The sequence below is a fragment of the Zonotrichia leucophrys genome, chromosome 3 (genome assembly GCF_028769735.1).
Source record: "Zonotrichia leucophrys gambelii isolate GWCS_2022_RI chromosome 3, RI_Zleu_2.0, whole genome shotgun sequence".
NCBI classification, from domain to species: domain Eukaryota; kingdom Metazoa; phylum Chordata; class Aves; order Passeriformes; family Passerellidae; genus Zonotrichia; species Zonotrichia leucophrys.
In genome coordinates this window covers 52,176,907-52,197,812 of record NC_088172.1, presented here as the reverse complement: position 1 = coordinate 52,197,812, position 20,906 = coordinate 52,176,907, and the positions used below count along the sequence as shown (strand labels likewise).

Below are 20,906 nucleotides of genomic sequence, written 5' to 3'. Positions count from 1 at the left end.
TCCTCTTATTTTCTTGAGCTTTACTGGAAAAAGTCTTTGAAATAGTTGATCTGCATTTGAAGATTTTCACATTCCAAGCAGCATGTTGAAAAACAGTTATCAGTGCTAACTCTAAACAAAAATATGGCTCCATTGTTTTTTGTACCTATGTTTGCAGACTCCATAGATCTTGTCTCGTGCAGGATGTTTTAGCTATCAAATGGGAAATGCTGCATGTAATGGAAGGAGCTGCCACCTTTATGATACAGATCCCACTAGCCAGACTGCTTCTGCCACTATTACAAGACCAGAATATTTTTCAAAACTTTAATTTACCAGCTGTATGATGACTGCTTGTATAAATAATAGCTAAAAGGACATGTAGCAGCCGTGGTAATCTTGGCAGCTGACATAAAATTTTGCTCTCTGAATAGTGCTTCCTGCTTTTGAGCCTGTTCTGAGAGCATGGCACTGCTGTAGCTGTGAAGCACTGTGTGCACACTTCTGTGACTGCCAAACTCGCTCATAACCATTATTCTGTGCCTATGTTATGTTTGAACTCTGGAGGACCATGCCCTGTGACATGGGTGATTTCCTCTCCATGCTGAAGGGATGATGTCAAAGGGTAGAACATCCTGAGTTGTCAAGCTGTGATGCCACCCAGTGATGTCAGTTGTCGTTGTCAAAGGATGGTGTCTGGCTACCCCAAGGTGTGCATGCCTGCTGCTCAGTGCCCTTCTTGCTGGGGCACTCTGTGTGCAATTGCACAAACTTAGTGATTTACAGCTACAGATGTGCAGATTGTGCAGTGGAACAGTTCGTGTTTCTAGCAGCAGATGGTGTTCACCCAAGGGTGCTATAGGAACTGAGATAGGAGATTGCTGAATGTATGAATAGAGCTGCTAAAAAGTGTGTCTAATCTTTCTCTTAGGTCAGCCCTTGATAGCAGGGGAATCAAAGCTGTGAACAGCACCTTTTAAAAAATGTCAGACTACTTCTCTGCCAATTTGATATGAACCATCATAAAAGATGGGCTTGGTGCATATGAGAAAAGCATTAATGGGGGAAGAACCAACCAGCATGGTTTTGTCCTGGGACAGGACACGTGTGCTAGAATAGTCTTAAGGAGTCTCCTGATGTGGAAAAGAGATGCAGTGGAAAACTCTTTAGGAGGATTTTTAGACTTTAAAAGTATTTCTTATTAAGGCATAGACTACAGAAACAGGTGGTCAGTTCTAATGGTGAAGAGGCCAGAGTGGCTCTTGTGGAACCAATGCTGCATAATCATAAATGATGCATAAAAGCAAATCGTAATAAAGCATGGCAGGAATGCAAGAAGATTCTAGTTACCTTTGATGATAGCTATATAGATTCAAGGATAGGATTTTACTCCACTTAAAGTTCCATGTCAAACTTTAGGGCTGAAATAATAAACAGGATAAACAGAAATCAGAGGGAACAGAAGGACTTTTCAATATTGAGCATTTTTGGCTGCATGATGGCATTTGCTATTGATTTGTGCAGATGTATTTAGCAGAGAAAAGCAGGGGAAAGTCCTCCTCAAACTTCTCCAACATGACTCCTCCTTCAGGCTATTAAAATGCTTGAGGGTTTTCTCCTTGTAGATATTGTAAATCTTGGTCTATTATTTACTTGCTGTTTTAAGTTTTTAATCTGAGAATAATATTCTTCAGTTCAGCACTTCTTGCAGAAAACAGTGATGGCTTCTGTAGATTTTTACATGAACTTGTTTCAGGTCAAAGGCTTTTATACCTGGACTATGTAAATAATGCCTTGTGTGCATTCTGCCCTTCAGGAATGTCACTGACAGCATATTTTTTAGAAAATCACTTTCCCTTCTATTTTGAACAGAATGCTTTAGATCCATTTTGGTGTCTGGGACAGAGGAGTACCTGAGTTGGGGTTTATCAGTGTAAGGCAAGCACCTCTGCCTGGCCTTCTGAGAATCTGATTTAATTGTGCAAGGTTCTGCTTTTCTGGAAAAGTCAGCTGCTGTAATTGAATCCCACATTCTCTTAGTTTTCAAGGTTTATTATTGCTTTCTGCCAGGGCCAGAAAATAGTTGCTTAATAGTCCTTTTGAGCCCTACTGGGTGAAACTAATCTGACTAATCCCTGCAGCGTGAATAACTCTATTTCTGTTTGAGGTTAAAATGGAAGTTTTGTAGAGTTTTCAGAGATGATTTGTTTCCATGTTTATTGGTTAATGTAGGGGTTTTGTTCTTGTTTTATTTTTAGGATTGCACTGTGGCTGACATGGAAGATAAAGTCCAGACTGTGGTAAGTTTATGTTTCTGTTGAAACTCAGCTGTCTGCATTCATATTCATTTTGGTTGCTTCTATGCTGACTATTGACAACAGCTTTTCAGTCCCAAATGCACAAGCATATCATGCAAGTAAACATTACTATGACTTGTTTTGTGAATGTTCTTTCCTGTAGAGGAAATCACTGAAATTTCAGCAGATGGAGAGTGTGCAGTGAGAGCCTAGTCAAGTATTCCTTAGTTTCAATACACAGCTGTATTTCCAAGAGGATTTAATCTCAAATTTTCAAGGGACGACTAGTCCTGTAAAATGGTCACAGGCTAAATAAACCAATTATGCCTGTGAAATGCATTTAGCGCCTTAATAAGCAGAAGCTCTTGCCTTATTATGCTTCTTCATGTAAAAGAACTGCCCTGCCACAGAAATGAAGCTCTGGCTCTGTACTTCAGCCTGAAGTTTTTAGGGCTGATTGAAGGAGCCTTGTGACCAAATGCGGAGTGTAATGGAATGCTTTTTATATTTTGTAACACTTAATCATCGCTTCCTGCTTTTGACATGAGCCAGGCTGTGCTCTTTGATAAGGTCTTCCGGTAGCTCATAGATGCTTAGGAATTTAGTAGCACAATAACTAAAAATAATTTTGTTCATAAATAACGAGACCATGTAAAAGGGAGTTCTCTGTATCTTTCTTTTTCCAATTGTGCACACCCACACTGGAAGTAGGTATTGTTGTTTGGAATTCCCTTGTTTGAGCAGTTCCTCGCATTCACACTTAAACATTGTTTTGATTTATTTTATTGCTGCTCTATAAATCTGACGTAAAACGAAACAGAAAACGTTGGAGCTATTGTTTCCAGGGACCATTGTAATCCAAAGCTATGTCTTCCTATGACACAGTTCCCCTCTGTTCTGTAGTTACATGTGCCTGCTTTGACTGCAGGATTCAAGCCCCTTGTGAAAGGTGACTTACCTTGCAGGTTCCCAAATTGTTTATCGCTAACTACTGTACTGTGTAGAAAACTTCTCTCCCCCCTCCTTTAAGATTTTGTAACCTACTTGGAGTGTCAACTTTGCTTCAGTTGATATCAAAGCAGAAAACACAGTGGGACATAATGAAATTTGTGAGTGTAGAGAGGGCACAGATTCTTTGACTGTTTTTTCTTCTTTTTTCATGTTTGATTAGACATTCTGATAGTTACGTGTTCTGCAAGGCAAAGCCATTCTGCCTCCAACTTTACTGACACACACGCCAAGGTCAGAATTGGCCTGTATTTATAATGTTGGCTTAGGATCAGTTATGTTTTGGTCAAAAGGAAATATGAACCTTGCCTGTGTAAGCATTCCAGAAGAGGTCAGTTCAGAGGCACAATGGAGAGAAGTACTGCAGAAGCACTTGAGTGCTGGATGGTCCTACCTTATACTGTAAGGTTTTGTGCAAATATGTCAATGGCCCGCACATCCCTTTTTGTGACACATGTCTAGTTGTATTCTTATAGCAGAAATACAGAACAACATGAAAACCTGTCAATTGTTCCCACAAGGAATCATCAAAATGCTTCAATATTTTAGTGAGTTCTGTTTTGGTTAGAGCAGACAAACCCCAAACCCAATTTTTTGTTATATTTTGTGTGTTTATTTTTTCAGACAGAGGCTGTGTCAGCATCTGTTAGTGATGGTAAGGTGGCACTTATGGAAACAAGTTGTTTCTGTGTTACAGTAAGGATGTAAACATGCTGTAGAATAGATCTGTACAAATGAATCTTCTATTTCAGTGATTTTAGAACTAATTCCATTTATGTATTTGAAAATTAAAAGAGGAAGAAGCCAGGAGAAAATTTTCCTAGCTGCTTTTTGTGTGTTCTCATTGCAGGCCAAGACTTTAAATGGCATTTGTGACAAAGCCATCCGATCAACCACAGACCCACTGATGAGCCAGTGTGCCTGTCTGGAGGAGGTCCATTTAACCAACATTAAACCTGGGGAAGGCCTGGTAAGAAGCAATGCTGGAGTGTCCTGATGTTCCCAGTATTTAATAGGTAGCCCTGTGAGCCAATGCAAGTGTGTTTTTATTATAAGGTATTTCAAATCCAATAGTAACCTGTGGTGAAAAGAAAGAGGCACAAGAAGGAACCCTAAAGGTCAGTTGTCAGGTGGTGTGCTGGAGTGGCTGCCAGGGACAGATATGCACATTAACAGGCTTGATCCCAAATATAATTTCTGAGGGAGAAGGCAATGAGAAATTATGTTTGTATTTTGAAAGATGCTTTTTTTGTTTTTTATAGCAAGATAGAGATGAATGGGAGAATTTTGGAGTTTTGCTGTTAGCAGGAAAATGAGAATTTTTAAACTCTTTGGTGGCCGTGTCTCATTACTGACTTGTATTCGTTCAATGGATTCTGCTTAGCTGAGTGCTGGTTATGAGAAACTTAATTTGAAATCTCGGTGGATTTTCTGTCTAGGGAACAGATGTGTTAGAATGAGTTGGAGGGAATTTAAATTGTTACGTGCATTTGTATTCACTCCTAGCCCTGAAGGCAGGAGAGATGAACATTTTTAGAGAAAGCTGCACAGTCTTACCTAGACCAGTGGATTAGACTGAATCAGTCATGCATTTTTGAAATTATGGGAACCTCTTTGTTAATACACAAGCTACATCGAAGCAGACCCAGTCTAGCTTGGCTTAAAAATGAAACAAGGAGGTGGGTGCACCCAATTGGATACTGACAGAAAAACAGGCAGAGAACTGGCTGGAGAGGAAAGGTCAGAAAGATCATCTAATTTTTAAAGTAAGTGTGGTAACTTTAAAAGCTAAGCTGCTTTCAGCTTCTGATTAACATCCAATTCTGTACTTCTCAGTGTGAGTGTTTCTAACAACAGATGTAGAAAGGAAAAGTAGTTATGTATTTGTTCATAAATGATGACATCAATGTGCTGGTCACCTCTTGTGGGAAATCTGTGTAATTATTAGTTAACAGCCTGTTCATGACTTTTAATTTGATGTTCTTATAGTCAACGCCCACTTCATCCAGTTTGTCCTTGTGTTCACACTCAGCATTAGCATACAGAGCCACAAATACTCTGCTGGAACTTTAGTGCTTATGTAAGCATTGTGGTTATGATGCTGTCTGTGTACTGGCTTACCAAGAGAAGCTGTAAAAGAACATGTCAGCAGTACTTGTAGCCCACCTGTGTGGGTCTGCTCTGTTTGGAGAGAACTGATGGGCACCTAGTAAAACCTGTCATCCTCTAAAGCAGGCTGGGTAGTAAGGAAATAAAATTCTGTTCAAGGCCAAAGTCTGACAAGGCAGAAAAATCAGCGGTGTTTGGTGTTACCAACCAGAGAGTGTTTCTGAATGTTATTCCATACACTAGGTGTTTTAAATCATTATAAATATTGTAATAAATTACACTAAAAGTGATCTGTGAAGAAGTTCAGAGTGTTGTAATATTAGACTACACACTTTTTAAGGGAGAATATACAAATTGTTAACTGGTTTTAATAATGCTTTAAGTCTGTTGCCAACAGTGTTTTAATCAGATAAGTTATGTGGTTTGTTTTGCCTTTAAACTTGTTTTTCATTTTTTCTTTAGGGAATGTACATCAAATCAACTTATGATGGATTGCATGTAATTACTGGAACAACAGAAAATGTAAGTGAAGCAAATGTAGATTGTCTCAGACAGCAGCTTTGATTGAGTTAGTTTGACTTACTCCTTTTTGTTGTTTTAGACATGACTTGCATGGCATTGCTGCTTTAAGTACTGCGTGATCCATTGTTTGTTTTTCCACAGTTTGTAAATATTTTGTGCCTACATGTTTCACTGTTAGTCTGATTAAACCAGTTTCTGCAAGTACACAAATTAGTTCAAATGCTTGGCATTAAAGTAATTGCTTTAATAAGTTACTGTATCTGCTGTTCTGAGCTCTTATGGTATCTTGCTTAACAAAGTCTTGGGTGTATTTGCTCTCCACTGGCAAAGGCAATCTCCCCTAATGGGAGCATTTAGGTGGTGGTGTGCTAAATTCAGTAATGAGTAATTAAATGAGCTGTCCCGTGACAAAATTACCTTGCAGACTAAAACAACTATGAACAAGTAAGACTTTAAGAGTGGTCAGCTGGAAGGAAGTAGTTGGCAAGAGAGGCAACTAGTTTTTTACTGCAGGTGGTTCCTTGTTTTATTTGTACACTGAGTCCTTTGCAGCTGAGGGTTTATTGAAGGCTTCTGGGCAGCCCTTGAAGGAGTAGACCTCTAGCCAACAGCTGAGGCTGGCAGGTGATGCTGTGGTGTTTTCAAACAGGCTACTACTGTCCAGGAGCAGTGACTGAAAGAAAAAAAGAGCAGAGAAAGTTGGCTTTTGCAGCAATGTTTTTTTTTGTTGTGAATAGGAAAAAACCAGTGGTTCTAATTGTTCCCCTGCCAGGTCCAGGGACCAGGCAGGAGAGTGTGGAAATCTGTGCTTGCAGAGTGTAAGCTTCTATAGCTTTGATGCTATTGTCCTGGCATAATTTTATATAGGATTTGCCATAGAGGCCATGTCCACTTCTGCAGCAATTTTAACATCTGATAAATGCAAAAAAATGTAATGTTGACTGCTGACAGGCTGCCTCTGCATGTAGGTCTTGGGTCTGTATTCCTTCTGTAGCTTTCTGTGTTGACCTAAGTGTCTGCTTTTTGTTATCAACACTGCCTCTTCCTTTGGGGAATATCCTTCCTTGGGGAAAACTCCTTCCTTTGGAGCATCAGAACTGGTCAAGTGACTGAGAGATCTACGATCAACTGATGGCTTTATGGTGGTGTGGTGTCATTTAGATGACCCAGGCTAGATCTTAGCTCAGTTTTCTTGCTAGATTTGGAATGGTATTTTAGTAGCTACCCCCAGGAGCTGGTGTATGGGATTGCAATGGAATTGCATCCCTGAATTGAACAATGGAAGAACTGGGGAAGTCCATTTGGTGTGAGTCAGCCAAGAGGATCCCTGAGTTATGCCATCCTACGTGAGACTTTGCATGTTGAGTTCTAGAGCTAAACTCTGCTCTTTCCTCTGCTCTCACGGTGTGATGCCAGTGCTGTGACCTGTCACTTGCTGCAGGAGTTCTCTGTGCAAGGGTCCCCCACCCTCCCTCAGATGAGCTGTTGGTCACCCAAAGGACAGCTTGAAAGGAGCTTTGTTTTTCACAAACTTGACTCTGGCCCAGCATTTTTTCATGATCTTGGTTGACTCCTATATATGCAGCTTTCCACAGAGGCATTTCCTCTCAGAGGAAGCAAGAAGACAATGAAGAAATGGGGTTGCTCATGATAGCTGAAGCCTCCCACAAATTCCCCATGTTTTCTTCCTTTGTTGCACTGTTTATTCTCACAGTTCTTTCTCATAACAAAGTTACATGAGGTCTAAAGGTGTGATGAGGTGGAGAAGGGAGTCCTTAATCCCAGTGCTTAGTTCTGGAGTCACTAGGAAGAGCTGGCCTGCTGCCTGGTGGTTACTCATGGGGTGGAGGGAATGGGAGGAGTTGCTCTCCTGTGACCAGGGTGCAGCATGTACCAAGGTAGCATGTGTGTGTGCTTTGGGTGTTGTCAAGGCTGGTAGGAGTTGGTGTATTACAGCAGTGAGAGTGCTCTTAATAACTGCAGTGCAGCAAAGGCTGGTGCATTGCACCAGCTGTTGATAAATCTAAATATTGACGTACTTATCTGTTTCTTGCTAACGGCTCCCCAGAGCTTAGGTTTTGTTCCAAGAAAATTGTATTTTAAAGTGTATAATTATTAGATAGGTATTTGAAAAATACCTGTCTGTGCAAGTATTTTTATCTGAAGATGGTTGTTGTGTTAGGGCAGAAATCCTCCTCCTGCCTCTTCCATTACTGTCTAAAACTATAGTATAAACTGGAGGGAAAAGGAGAGTGGAGACTGTCCCATGACTTAAATGCAATTTGGTCTTTAACAGATGGGGGCTGTGCCTTCTCTCTTTCTGTTTAGTTCCCCCAGCATTAAAATAAATAATTCACTTCATTAATTTACATTTCTCAAGTCATCAGCAGAGGTGAAAATTACATATAGCAAAAAATCATTGCTGATGCAGCCTTTGACTTAGATTGGTGGGGGTTGTTTTGGGACAGAGGGAAACCTGATCCAGCACATGACTCTTGTTTTCCTCTTTGCAGTCCCCTGCTGATCGCTCCCAGAAGATTCATGCTGGTGATGAAGTGATCCAGGTTAATAGGCAAACTGTGGTGAGTAACTGCCCTTATGCTTGCTCTGCACCACAGGGGCTGAATGGATGGGGTCAGGAGGCAGTTCTGATGTTTGAGGCTTTTTAGCATTTTATTTTCAATATAAATTTTATTATTTGCAATATTTTGATAAATATACAGTATTTCATGTTAAAATGCTTTATGCATAATATTAAAATAATTCATGTTTCATTTAAGACCTGTTTAAAATGTCTCTTTACAATCCACTGAAATGCAGATAAAGAGCTTAAAATGCACCCCAATAATTTGCAAATGATTGTCCAGTCATTTGCTCCTGGGAACCTGGATATAATGATTGCATTTTTGCTTAGCACATTAGGCAATGCCTTTCAATGTGAGAAAGAAACATGAGAAAATAGTTCACTGTGAATCCCTGTGTTAGTCAATTTGAGCATATCCATGTGTCTAGGACTGAAACTTGGGTATAAAGAGCACTGCTTGATATCTTCGTATTTAGTTTACATCTTAATTAGAGAACTTGGAAAGAAAATGAAAAACCTTGCAAAAAAAGAACTTTCCTTTTTTTTTTTTTTTTTTTTTCATTCTTAAGATGGCTTTTTTGGAATCCCTTATTTCTTCTAGGTTCATGCCAAAACAAGCTGTCTAACTTGGGAGGTTTAGGTTTTTCTTGTTTGTTTGTTTTCAGAAAAGAAATGCTGAATAAAAGATGTCTTTATTCTCTTTCAGGTTGGATGGCAACTAAAAAATCTGGTGGCAAAGTTGCGAGAGAATCCTGCTGGAGTTAGGCTGCTGCTTAAGAAGCGTCCTACTGGCTCTTTTCATTTCACTCCTGCTCCTCTGAAGAACCTGCGCTGGAAACCACCCTTGGTGCAGGTGAGAGCCTGCCAGCTCCACTCTCATCTCAGGATGGCAATGCCTTGGTTGCAGCTGGAAAAAAAAAAGAAAAATCTTAGAAATGCCCCAAAGTGCTTGGGTATATGTCAAGGCAGGTTAGGTGAAATGGCTGTCCTCCTATGGAACAAAAAAGAATATGTGGTTTGGTTTTTTTGGGTGGTTTTTTTTTCCCTATTTCCTTGCTAGCAGATAATGCGCTCTTGGTACACAAAGGGACTAGGTGTGTTGAATATTTGAATCAGTCTGTGTGCCGCTGGGAGAACTTATCTGAGGCGAAACTGCTGATATGTATGGAATTCATCAGCGTGGAGCAATAAATAAATGCTTTCTCTGTTTATCACAGTAATATGTTTTTGCTGAAATAGCTTAAGACTATTCCATATATTTGTCCTCTTTTTAGGCTAGTGAAGGGGGAGAAGGAGTGGTCTTTTCAAAAAATTATTTAAGCTGCTTGTTTAAATAAGATTTGGTTGTTGGGCAATTCACAGATTGGGTACTGAGCAGGCAGAGAAAGTGATGTTAATAATTCTTAAATAACCATGTTGAGGAATAGAGTGTTGCATCAGGAAACTTGCGGCTTAATGCTTGCAGGAGTGACCAACCTAACTGAATTTAAACTAATTATCTGAAATTAATAAAACTAGGGAGAGTTCCCCTTCCTCCTCCTGTTGTGATACAGGTCTCCCTACAGCCATGGGGGTAATTTAAACCTGTGAAATGCTGGTGGCTATCACAAATATCCATGAAGGCAGATTTCTTTCAAATTGGATAGATGTATGCGTGACTACTTGTTCATCCTTCCTTTCACCAGTGCATGTGTCCTGTTTTTGTGGCATCGTGCCTGACATGTGCTTCAATGCGAAGAGCTGAGGTGGGCTGGCTTATAGGCTGTGCCCAGCAGTGCTTCCTTAGGGGAGGGAATGATTGGAGAAGAAAGGTCTTTGAAACCTTTTCTCTCCTATAAGCAGACAGGAACCTATAAAAGTGCTGAGAATTTATAGAAGTGAGGTGCAAAGATGAGCAATGCCAAATGTATTTTTAATTTGCTTCCCTGGTCCTTATATCCATTGATTCAATCTATGGTGAACTTCACTATATTCCTGTCTGTGATCCAGGCATTGGAGTGTATGGAATAAAGGTAGCATAATGCAGCTTCACAAGGCTTGCTAATCATATCTGTATTAAACAAATTGCTTTCTTTTAACACATCTAAATATAGAAGAGGGGGTTTTGTCTCAGTTGCTTTTTTTGTCTGTGGAATTTACATGAAAAATAGAACTGGAAAGAGCAAAATATGCTTGAGCAATGCATTACCCATGATAGGACTTCTGTGGGAGGGCCTGTAAAGCTAGCCAAGACTGGGGGTGGAGGAAAATGTGAACTCTTAAGAGTTTTTGAAGTGTCCATATATCACAGAGATAGTAGTTCACTAGGGGATGAAAATGGTGCTCTTGATTATTAAGTTATCTTTTTGTGAATGATAAATGAGTGTTCAGATGTTTGATAGCTGTTTAACATTTCAGACCAGTCCCTCACCAGCTTCAACTCAGTCGCCAGAAAGCACTGTGGATACCTCACTGAAGAAGGAGAAGCCAGCCATTTTGGATCTGTACATACCCCCTCCACCAGCTGTTCCGTATTCTCCTCGGTATGCAAACAAACCTGCACCACTCACACAAACCTCCTTCACTGCACTTGTTTCTGAGCTGGCTTGCTGTTAGAGCTCTGTGCAGATTAGCTTGAGGAAGCTGCAGATCTCAAACTTTCTTCTAACTGCCTAAATGAGTTGGATTGCTTGAACTTATGCTTAAATGTGTATACTACCAGGATTGTAATAGATTTTATTACTGGAAGATTGTGTGCCACAGAGAGCAGAGTTGTTCCCAGAACATGACACCAATGTCATCTCTGGTTTTGTTGTGGAGTTATGTTTCTGACTCTGTTTAAATCCAGCTACACACAGCAAGAAGTAATTTTTGGCCCCTAACATTTTTCACTGTTGGATTTTTTCTTTTTTAGCAAGTTGAGTAACTGTTGTGGGAGTTAGGATGGAAAAGAATGTCACGTTAAATGACGCCTATCACGTTAAATTTTTAAACTTGCAAGTTGTTTAAAACAAATATGTTCCCACTGAAGGGAAGGGAGAGGCAATACATCAACTCTTATTTTTTTATCCTGTGGTGTAAGCTATAAAAATGCAGACCTGTATATGCAGTGGGAGGGAGAGTGGTGTATATGGTAAGGCTGACTGTTGTTTCTTCTCAAGTCCATGTTGACTCATGCCAGAACCCTGCCAGCTGATCTGGGAATGTGATGGAAAAAAGCGTTTCCAGGCAAGATGTGAAAGGCTGGCATGCTTCCTGGCCTTCCCTGACATTTTAGGGTACATGTAGGTAGCCCAGCACAGAAACTGTCACCTTTTGCTGAAGGCCTTGTGGGAGGGCACTTGCCTCCTGCCATGTAAGGGCTGATAGAGAGGCAGAGGTGGTATTACTGCAGTTTTTGGGACAGGACTGGGGCAGGGGCTTGCTTAGGTAGAGTCTCTTTACTGAAGTTGGACCCACCTTGACCTGCTTTTGCCTTGCTTTTATGGTTACACATGCTCATTTCTTATTAAAATACCCTCAAATCTTTAAATCTTTTGGCAGAATAACAAGCATGTAGATTTAGCAGATAAATGCCTTAGTTGTTTCTTCAAATCATTAAATATCTCAAGCACATTGGTGAATTATGTCCATGTGCTCAATTTGTTTATCTTTCTTAAAGAGACAGAAAATTATATCAAGCTTCGAATGCCTTTAGACCTGAATCCCTGTTGAAAAGGACAGGAATCACAATATGAGATTTAAGATTCATCCTGGATGATGGATGGAAAGGGAAAGGTGTCTTGACTTTTAAAGAAATCAAATGTGGGAAGCTATGACAGGCAGGAAGAGGAGAAAGGACAATTCTTTTGCCTTCTGTTTGGTCATTTATTTTGACCTCTGCATGTTTTGCTTTTCTCTTGAAATTATGGTGCATTTATATGATGGTTGCTTTTTTCTCCCCCTCAACATCCTGTTCTCTTCCCTTCCTGGCACAGATCTCCTCTGCTCCACACTGGGAGTCAGAGAGCAGTGTTTGGTTTCCCTGCCCATGGCACAGTCTCCACATGGTGGTGTAGCAGAGCTCTCCACATATATACATTTCTGGTGGAACACTTGAGTGCAATTTTTGGTCTCTGCATCTCCATAAATTGCTCCTTCCTGTTCGCTGAGCTTGTAGCATTGTTCTGGCTGGAGAGCTGGACAAGTGGGATGTGCTGTCCAGGAACTGCTATGAACACTGGGGTGTATGTGTGCTTAGGCAGTCAGCTATGTGTTTTCATGCCTGACTTGGCTAATGGTTGCTTCAAGCAATAAGATTGTAGCATCTAGAAAGGGAAAAATCCTCCAGGCAAATCTTAACTTAAAGGGTAGCTTCTCTTCCAAAAGTACTTGCAGAATTTAATCAAAATCATATATGTGTATATATACACGCATATACACACACTGTGAATCTGTTACTGAAACCCTCAAGGAGGGAGAGAGAAGGTGGCAAATATTCAGTGACAGGTATTGGACTCCTATAATGACTGAAAGGCAGAGACCCTCAGATGGAGGTAATTACACATACAGAGATGGATAAATTTATGTAGCACTCCTGAGTCAAAGCTATGTATTTGACCAGGCAGCAAATCAGGGGCTTTGATGCCCTCAGGACAGTAAGGTCTCATTTATCAAAATGTTTTGGATTTTGGAGGAATGGAGCCTCTAAATTTCTCAGTGTGTTAAATTACTGGCTCATTAAGAGTGATTTAGCATGAGGAGGGTAGCTTTCTTTTCTGCTTGTTAAATATAATGAAGTCTTCTATCACCTGACTTTCTTGAGGGTTTCTTACAGCTTGTTTGCAGCACAATGCCAGTTGTCACGAGCATGACTTGCTGCTAGAAGCATCTTTCAGACCTATTCATGTCTGTAGCTTTAAACTCTTTCAGGGCACTAATGCAGTGACCTGTCCTTTCAGAGATGAAAAGGGGAGCTTTGTGTATGGAGGAGGCAGCAAACGCAGTCAGCCCCTGCCTGGGTCCAAGGGCGCCGAGTCTCCCAATTCCTTTCTGGATCAGGAGAGCCGGAGGCGGAGGTTCACTATTGCTGATTCTGATCAGCTGCCTGGGTATCCCATGGAAGTAAATGTCCTGCCAGCCAAAATGAGAGAAAAAACACAGTCTTACGGTGAGTTCATTCCTCTCTTGTTATCGCTGTTGTGATAAGGGCTTTGATCAGTCTGAAATGATTTGTCTTAGAAAACTGCATGTTGGGCTTGATTGATATTAAGGCCATTTGTACAAATTGTGAATCTGAAATTCTGTACCTGAAATAATGTCTCTTAAAACTCTGTTATTTCTCTAATGAATGCTATTCAGCTGGGGTCTGCTGCTACAGAGCACCACTTCCACGTGTATTTTGCTTATAACATTATGTCCACTCCTGCTCTAAATGAGCAAGAGGGCAGCTGTTTAATCTCAGCACACTGATTTCTTATGTCACCGATGGAATTATCTTCAGATATTCTTTTTTCCTACAATTTGAACTCCTTATTGCTTATCTCTTCTTTGTTTAACTGGGAAAGCAAAAATTTAAATATTGGTTTCCTCAACTTTATGTAACTCCTCGTAACCTTCTATGTTGTCTCTAGGAAAACCTCGTCCTTTGTCAATGCCTGCTGATGGAAGCTGGATAGGAGCTGCAGAGCCCTTCTCTAGGCCACGAGGATCAGGGAGAAAAGGCAAGGTTTTAGGTTTTATCCCTCATTCTCTTCCTCTCCAAAATTTCCTTGGGGTGAACCACATGAAAGTGCTTAAACTAGGAATAGAGGATTGTGGTTTGCATATTGCTGAACTGACGCAAGGTGACCATTATTGGGTTTAGCAGAAATGCCAGATGGTAAGTGAAATTTCTGAGGCTATTCAGTGATGGGACTCAAATCTTCTGCCTCAGAGTTGTAGTGAGCATTAAAAGTTGGCTGGAATGACTAGGGCAGATCTGTACTTCTGATTTTATAGCACATTTTCCTCTTGCACACAGCCCCTTCACTTTCTACTGTATTTAATACTGATCATGAAACTACTTTTGTGCTAAGTCTTTTTGTTTAGCTCACTGTGGAGGCTGTTGAAGAAGCAAGCTTGTTCACAAAATGGAAAATGTAGGGCCTTTTAGGAGCTGCTTTTTACTGCTACTGCTATTAGAAAGGAACATATTCTGCAGGCATCACTGAATGGGAGAGAGACAGAAGCTCATAACATTTTGTGTTCAGTTGGATGGCTTTTTTTACTTCCCACACTGTCCTCTTCCCACCTTCTTCTGCATTTGAAAGACTATTTGAGTCCTGTTAGAGTGGGAAATAAGGATGACTAGTTTATTCTTGGAATCAGTTATGAAAGCTAATGTCTAATTGTAGGTAAAATCAAAGCTGGATTCTATTATTTTTATGTAAAAGTAGAAGTTGATAACAAGAAGCATCAACCTGGAGGGATACTAACAGAGCGATCACCAGGTGGCAGGGCTGGTTTTTGTGTGTGTGGTGTTTTGGTTGGTTTTGCCTTTGGTTTTGTGTTGCCTTTTTTTAATGCTTGAAATGTACTTAAGTGCTGCAGGCTTAAGCTGTGTTGGATCAGAACCAAAGGCCTGCCTAGTCTAGCAGGAATTCTTTGGCAGCAGCTGCCTTGGTCAGGTGTCTGGGGAAGAGTTAAAACAGAGAAAGCATCATGAATCACTAGTCAAAATCAGGGAGGGAAGTGCTTATATCTTCACCTGCAAAATTAATTTCTCTTGTCCAAAGTAATGTTAGTAGCTTTTAAGTTACCCATGAGTTATACTGAGAAGTTTATGGATTCAACTCTGGTCTCTTCAGCATTTTGAATAACACATTAGAAGAAGATTGTTAAATATCACCTATGATAATGATTTGGTGAAAGTAGTCTGTATCATCATTTTTGGTGTGTGTGAATCTGGAATATAACAGTCAAATGGTATCTGTCTCCTCTGTGTATAGATTTATTTCATTATTGTGTCACTTAAAAAACATTAAAGATGCAAAAAGCTGTGAATCTATTGATAGCTGCTTATGTCCAGGTGTTTTATGAACAAAACCCCAGATCTAGGTATTTGAAGTGTAACCAGAATACTTTTATAAAAATAGAAAATGTTAATGGAGGGTTTGGAAGTCAGCAATAATTGGTTTTCCCCCTCCTGTTTGTACAGGTGAAGATGTCCTCTGCAGGTACTTCAGCAATGAAAGGATACCCCCCATCATTGAGGAAAGCCCCTGCATGCAGCACCCGCTCTCCAGGCCGGTGTCTGACAAGCAGTTAGTGAGGGGAACGGATTATATTCGGGGCAGCAGGTGCTTTATGAACACAGACCTCCACAACAGTGCAACAATTCCTTTCCAAGAGGAAGGTGCTAAAAAATCATCGGTCACATCATCCACGAAATCCTCCTCGGCAGAGCCCTCGCTGCTGGTCAATTGGTTCACCAGACTGAAGCTGTTGACTCACTGACTTGTCCCCAGCGCTGTCACCAAGTGCCTTTGCTCGTCGGTCACACTTCCCTACTCTGCAGCTTAACTGACACACACTGACTAATGCGGTATTCTGTTCCTGGAGAATCTCACACTTTAGCCTTTTTGCTTGTCATTTTTCATGGATCAGAGGGTTTCATAGTGCAAGGAGGGAAGAAAGACCAAGTTCCTCTTCCTAGCCAAAACTGAAGGCGTTTATTCCCATGGAAATGAGTAAAATTTCAGTGAGGTAGAGGCCACAAGTGACCTGGGAAATGTGTAATGGCTCAGAGGAAAACATTGCATTACTGTGAAGTCCAGTGGCACTTTAGTTGTCTGAATGCTCAGAGGCTGGTGCAACTGGCAGGGTGTCAGAGTATGAAGAGCTCACAGAAGCTGTCACTCTCCTGACTGGGAAAATAAGCAGGGAAACAGCAGTTTCATGCAACTTGGTGATGCTGTTTCAAGTACTGCATGAGATCAACCTTGCAAGGAAGAATTAGTGGTGTTACCACTCTTTCTCTGATATCCAGAGTTCCTATGAAGTCTTCGGAAGAGAGTTCTCTTATTCAGAGATTTTAGGAAGTTGGACTAATTTAATTATAAATCAATCCAACCTTTTATATATATATATAATCTATTTTATTTGAAATCACAGTACAAATAAGGAGCACTGAACAACTGCAGTGCTCATCTGTAAAGGTATATGGATTGCTACAACAAGCCAAGGAAATGCATCTGTAGAGGTGGTGAAAGAATATATATTTTTTTCCTTAATTGTTTAAGAATGACTTGCTGTTAACCAAAGTAACCTTGAAAGACAGTCCTGTTGGACTTACGAGAACTTTTACAGTGGTTCAGTTTTTGAATGATATGTTGTTTTTATGAAAAATATGTGCTATCATACACTACAATTGTAAGACATCTTGCTATTTTCTATATAGCTCTAATTTTTACCCCTCCAGAATTTTAAAGTAGCCTTGGGTATTTTGGGAGGAAAATAAAACTTGTTTAACAAAAGAGGAGGATATTAAAGAGGTATTGTTTAAGAAGGAATGTACATAAGATTGTTAGTATGCAAACAGTTGTGTTTAAAGTTATTTAAATGTCAAATATAGTTGTATATATTTTTACATTTAAACAGATAGAGTTTGTACCTTCCTGTATTGAAGTATTGGGCACAGCTTAGTCAAATGAAAAGAAAATAAGATTTTGTATTACCTTCTAATTATAAGACTAACTATTTTTGTAGATGATACATTGCTGACAGCCTCTACTCCTTTGGTCTTGCTGAAAAGAAGGATTTGTATTTAATGATTGGTGGGGAAGGAAGGGAGTTAAATGCTAGTTTGCACTCAGGACTGGGGCAGGGATCACATGTGATAACAGGATGTTAAAAACACACTGTAATTCTGTCTGTGAAGATGTCACCATTCTGCTGCAACGAGCTGATGAAATTGTAGTACAGCCCCACAAAGAGTGTTTCGTTCACTTCTCAATTAATTGTGCTTGATTGTGGCTCACTAATGACTGGAGAGGCTGGTTTGGCCCTTTCTGATCAAAGCAGACATGTCTGTCTTGTGCCACTCTCCTCCACTGCCCGAGATGGCAGTCTGTGCTAGACATGAACTGCTGCTGTGCAGCCGAACCCTGACACAGTTTGCTCCTGCCTCCAAGAAAAGGGCTGAAGCTGCCATGTTGTGGCCTCTGTGGTGTAGTGTAGTCCAGCCTCAAAAAGGCTGAACTGTTCAAAGGTGTTGTCCAAACAAGACTTTTAAAATGGAAGTTCTGCTCATCTTCAGTGTTGTGTTTTCTGTACTTAAGCAATGAATGGGGGCCATTATGCTTAACCTCTTATTGTGTGTAGTGAATATAGAGGATGCTCTACAGTTTAGGGGTAAAAAAAACTCCCAGAGATCTAGGAATAAATCACAGCTGATATCCTTCTGGCCTAACCTGCAAAAAATTCTGCTGTTATACAGAAACTTGGCTCATCTCTTGATGTTGAAGGTACGTGCATCTATCCACTCAAAAACTGTACCTAGGCTGACTTCCCTAATGAGTACCGTGTAATTTCCAGATGTCCTGCCATGGTACAGTACTCCACAATACTCTGAAAACACTGTCATGGTGGAAAAACAATGCAGTTAATTGGAAAAGATCATAAATCCCACAAAAACAGAAAATAATATTTAGTACTGTTAGTACTGCATATATGTATAGTGTGGATCGTGCACTTTTGGAATATTGAGCAGGCTTCTGTTGAAGTCTGTAGAATGCATGAAAGCCAATACCTTTGATTTCTCTTACATAACCATTGCACAAAAAAGAAGTCCTTTTTTGGATGGTAATGTGTGAGAGGAAATAGGACATAAAAATGAACACTAATGACTTTTAGAGACAGAGTGCAGGAAAATTCTCCAAGCCATATGTTTCCTCTAGTATTCATGGACAATTAAATTAATCAGTGTTTGAATTCTGGATGACCAACAGAGGTGAACACAGTACTGAGGGTATTATACTAATTTTGTGCTAATCAATGAGCCAATAGCTTTTCCTTCCTCATAAGCAGGGCTTGTTTTACAAGCAACGGGCTCCATAGTCTTGGTGCTCATTGAACAGAAAGGAGAGAGAGTAAAAATCCAAAACTTAACCAAACCAGGAAACAGATGGTAAAGACTTTAGAGGCTTTAGAGTTGGAGAGCTAAAGAATTTTCTTCTTGCATAAATGTTTCTTTAGTCCAAATCTTGCATCCTGTTTTATTACACTGCCACCAGGCAGTCTCCACAAATTGCTCTATATCTGCAATCACATCCTGAATAGACCAAGTTAAACCCCACATCAGGCTTTAACTTAGATCTTGATGAATTCAGCTCAAACCATTTTTTTTTTTTGCAAGTTTTACTTCCCTAGGAGCTTTCGTGCATTCATCATTCAATTTTTGGAATATCTTACACATGATCTGTGCAGAAAGGCTTTTGTGCTCATGCATTCTCAGAAATGCCTTTGCTAGCAGGATTGGTAGCTCAGAGGAGTGTGAATGTTGGCTTCTGCTTGAGTTTTCTACACTAAAATATTCATACCCCAATTTCCACCATACATCCTAGTGCACTATCTGAAAAGTGTGAGATAGAAATGCTCGTGGGCAATTGGAAAGAGGTGTTGTGTCCTTTGTCCTGCTGTACAACTGTGGCTTCTTTCTGTGCTGCAGCCTGAGCTTTACTTTGCACATGCTGTGGTTATGGAGCACGTGCTCTTTGTGGCTGTCACATAGGAATGCTTTTGTCTCCTTGCAGGCTGTAAGGTTTTTGTAATGGACAAGAGCTCTTGAGGAAGCCACTGACTTAACTCAGCGTATTCTGTGATTCACTTAAAATGTAGAAAGAGCACTCCAAAAAACCTCAGTTTGGAGAATGAAAACAGAGGGGTCAGGCTAAGCTAAATGTATGGGTCTGTGTTGTGTCGAATGCTGCTGCAGCTGAGTGGCAGCAACTCTGCAAAGAAAGCACCCCACACAACTGCAGCATGCACATTTGTTTCTATCACTACATTTGTATGGTGCTGGAATATGAAACAAGGGCACTCTTTCAAAGCAGTTATATATAGTTCCACACACCACACTTGAGCTGTAAGATATATTGACAAAAGCAGTCAAGAGCTGCTGTCAGTGTGTAATTTCACCAAATTCTGCTGCATTGGTTTAAAATAGTAACCTCTCTTTATCCTGTTGCCTGCACAATGCAAGTCCCTAACCATCAGTTTTGTCTTCCTTTATGATAGCAACTGCTGGTAAGATTGTGTCATTCCCACGGGGCCTCGTGCAGTGGTCTGAAAACTTAGTTAGTTTGGGTTATTCTGGACTTTGTCCAGAAGTGGAAAGTCAAATTTAAAAACTATTACTGCTCCAACATCACTTAGAGTTGGGATTTTTTTTTTAAATACATACTAGATATTAAACAGGCAGGAGTTGTCTGTTGCATTCTTTGCGAGTAGAAGAAAAAATAAGGATTACAAACTCAGTGGAGGAAAAAACCCCAGACCTTTGGGTGTCCTCCAGTTCCTGCCAGTGGGAGAAATGTGTTTGTTTTAGCATGACATAGAATAGATGTAAACATTTTCTTTTTAAACCTCCCTGTGTGGTCACCTCAGTTATTCAGGATGATGTAAGCCACTGACTTTCTCCCTTAAGTGGTTATGGAGTTATCCAATATATATTTTTTGGAAGACAGTAAAGATATCTTAGGCAATTATGTGATTGATTAAGAGAGTATGGAGATGGAGTAATTAGGCATAAAGTAAGTGCCATAGAGTGCTGAGTTATAGGGGAAATCCTTGGGGTCAATTTATGATTGTAGTTGCTGTTTGTTCTCTGGTGAGGGTGAATCCATCCCAGACAGCAGCCAGGGAATCAGAGCACAAGAAGTCCAGTTTACTGTGCCATCTTCAGCTGAGAGGGGTAGTTGCTCTGGCTTTTTTGGTTGGTTGTTTCTGACACCCCACACCCTCCTTGGTAAGTGTAGCAGGAGTAGGAAGTGTTGAAATGTACCTGTGGGGCAAACCTGACCAGATTCTGATGGATCACTGGGATGTGCTGACTGATGGTGCTCAGCCACCACATGTTCAGATGTGCTCTGGGAGTGCCTTTGCAGGTGAGGAGCCTTAGGCCCTTCTGACCTTTACTTAGAGGCTTTTTTGTTTGGGCAGTATTTACTGAGAGGCATACAATATGCCACAGTCTAAACTGAGATTCATTGTTTTGACAGTGTATTTAATGCTTTGGGTTTTTTTCCCCAAGTAACTGCATGCATCTCAATGCTACTTCTTAATGTGTTTTCCTCTTTCATCCCCCATTAGCTGTTTTCAGTACCAATGTTTCTAATAAAATCCTCAGATATTTCCAGTGAAAATGTTCATAATGCCAAGTAGTCACAAATGAGCCATAAAATCTTAAT

General features: G+C 40.4%; 1 protein-coding gene across 1 annotated transcript in view; it reads left to right on the top strand.

Annotated features, from left to right (window-relative positions):
* CNKSR3 (CNKSR family member 3) overlaps nt 1–16,976 on the top strand; it is a 53,620-nt gene extending 36,644 nt beyond the window's left edge. Inside the window, exons 5-13 of the mRNA XM_064708193.1 lie at nt 2,238–2,279; nt 4,135–4,254; nt 5,856–5,915; nt 8,429–8,497; nt 9,206–9,352; nt 10,897–11,021; nt 13,419–13,627; nt 14,091–14,180; nt 15,656–16,976. Of these exons, the coding sequence (XP_064564263.1) occupies nt 2,238–2,279; nt 4,135–4,254; nt 5,856–5,915; nt 8,429–8,497; nt 9,206–9,352; nt 10,897–11,021; nt 13,419–13,627; nt 14,091–14,180; nt 15,656–15,954 (1,161 nt within the window). The 3' untranslated portion in view covers nt 15,955–16,976. The remainder of the gene's footprint in view (nt 1–2,237; nt 2,280–4,134; nt 4,255–5,855; nt 5,916–8,428; nt 8,498–9,205; nt 9,353–10,896; nt 11,022–13,418; nt 13,628–14,090; nt 14,181–15,655) is intronic.
* The last annotated feature ends 3,930 nt before the right edge of the window (nt 16,977–20,906 follow it).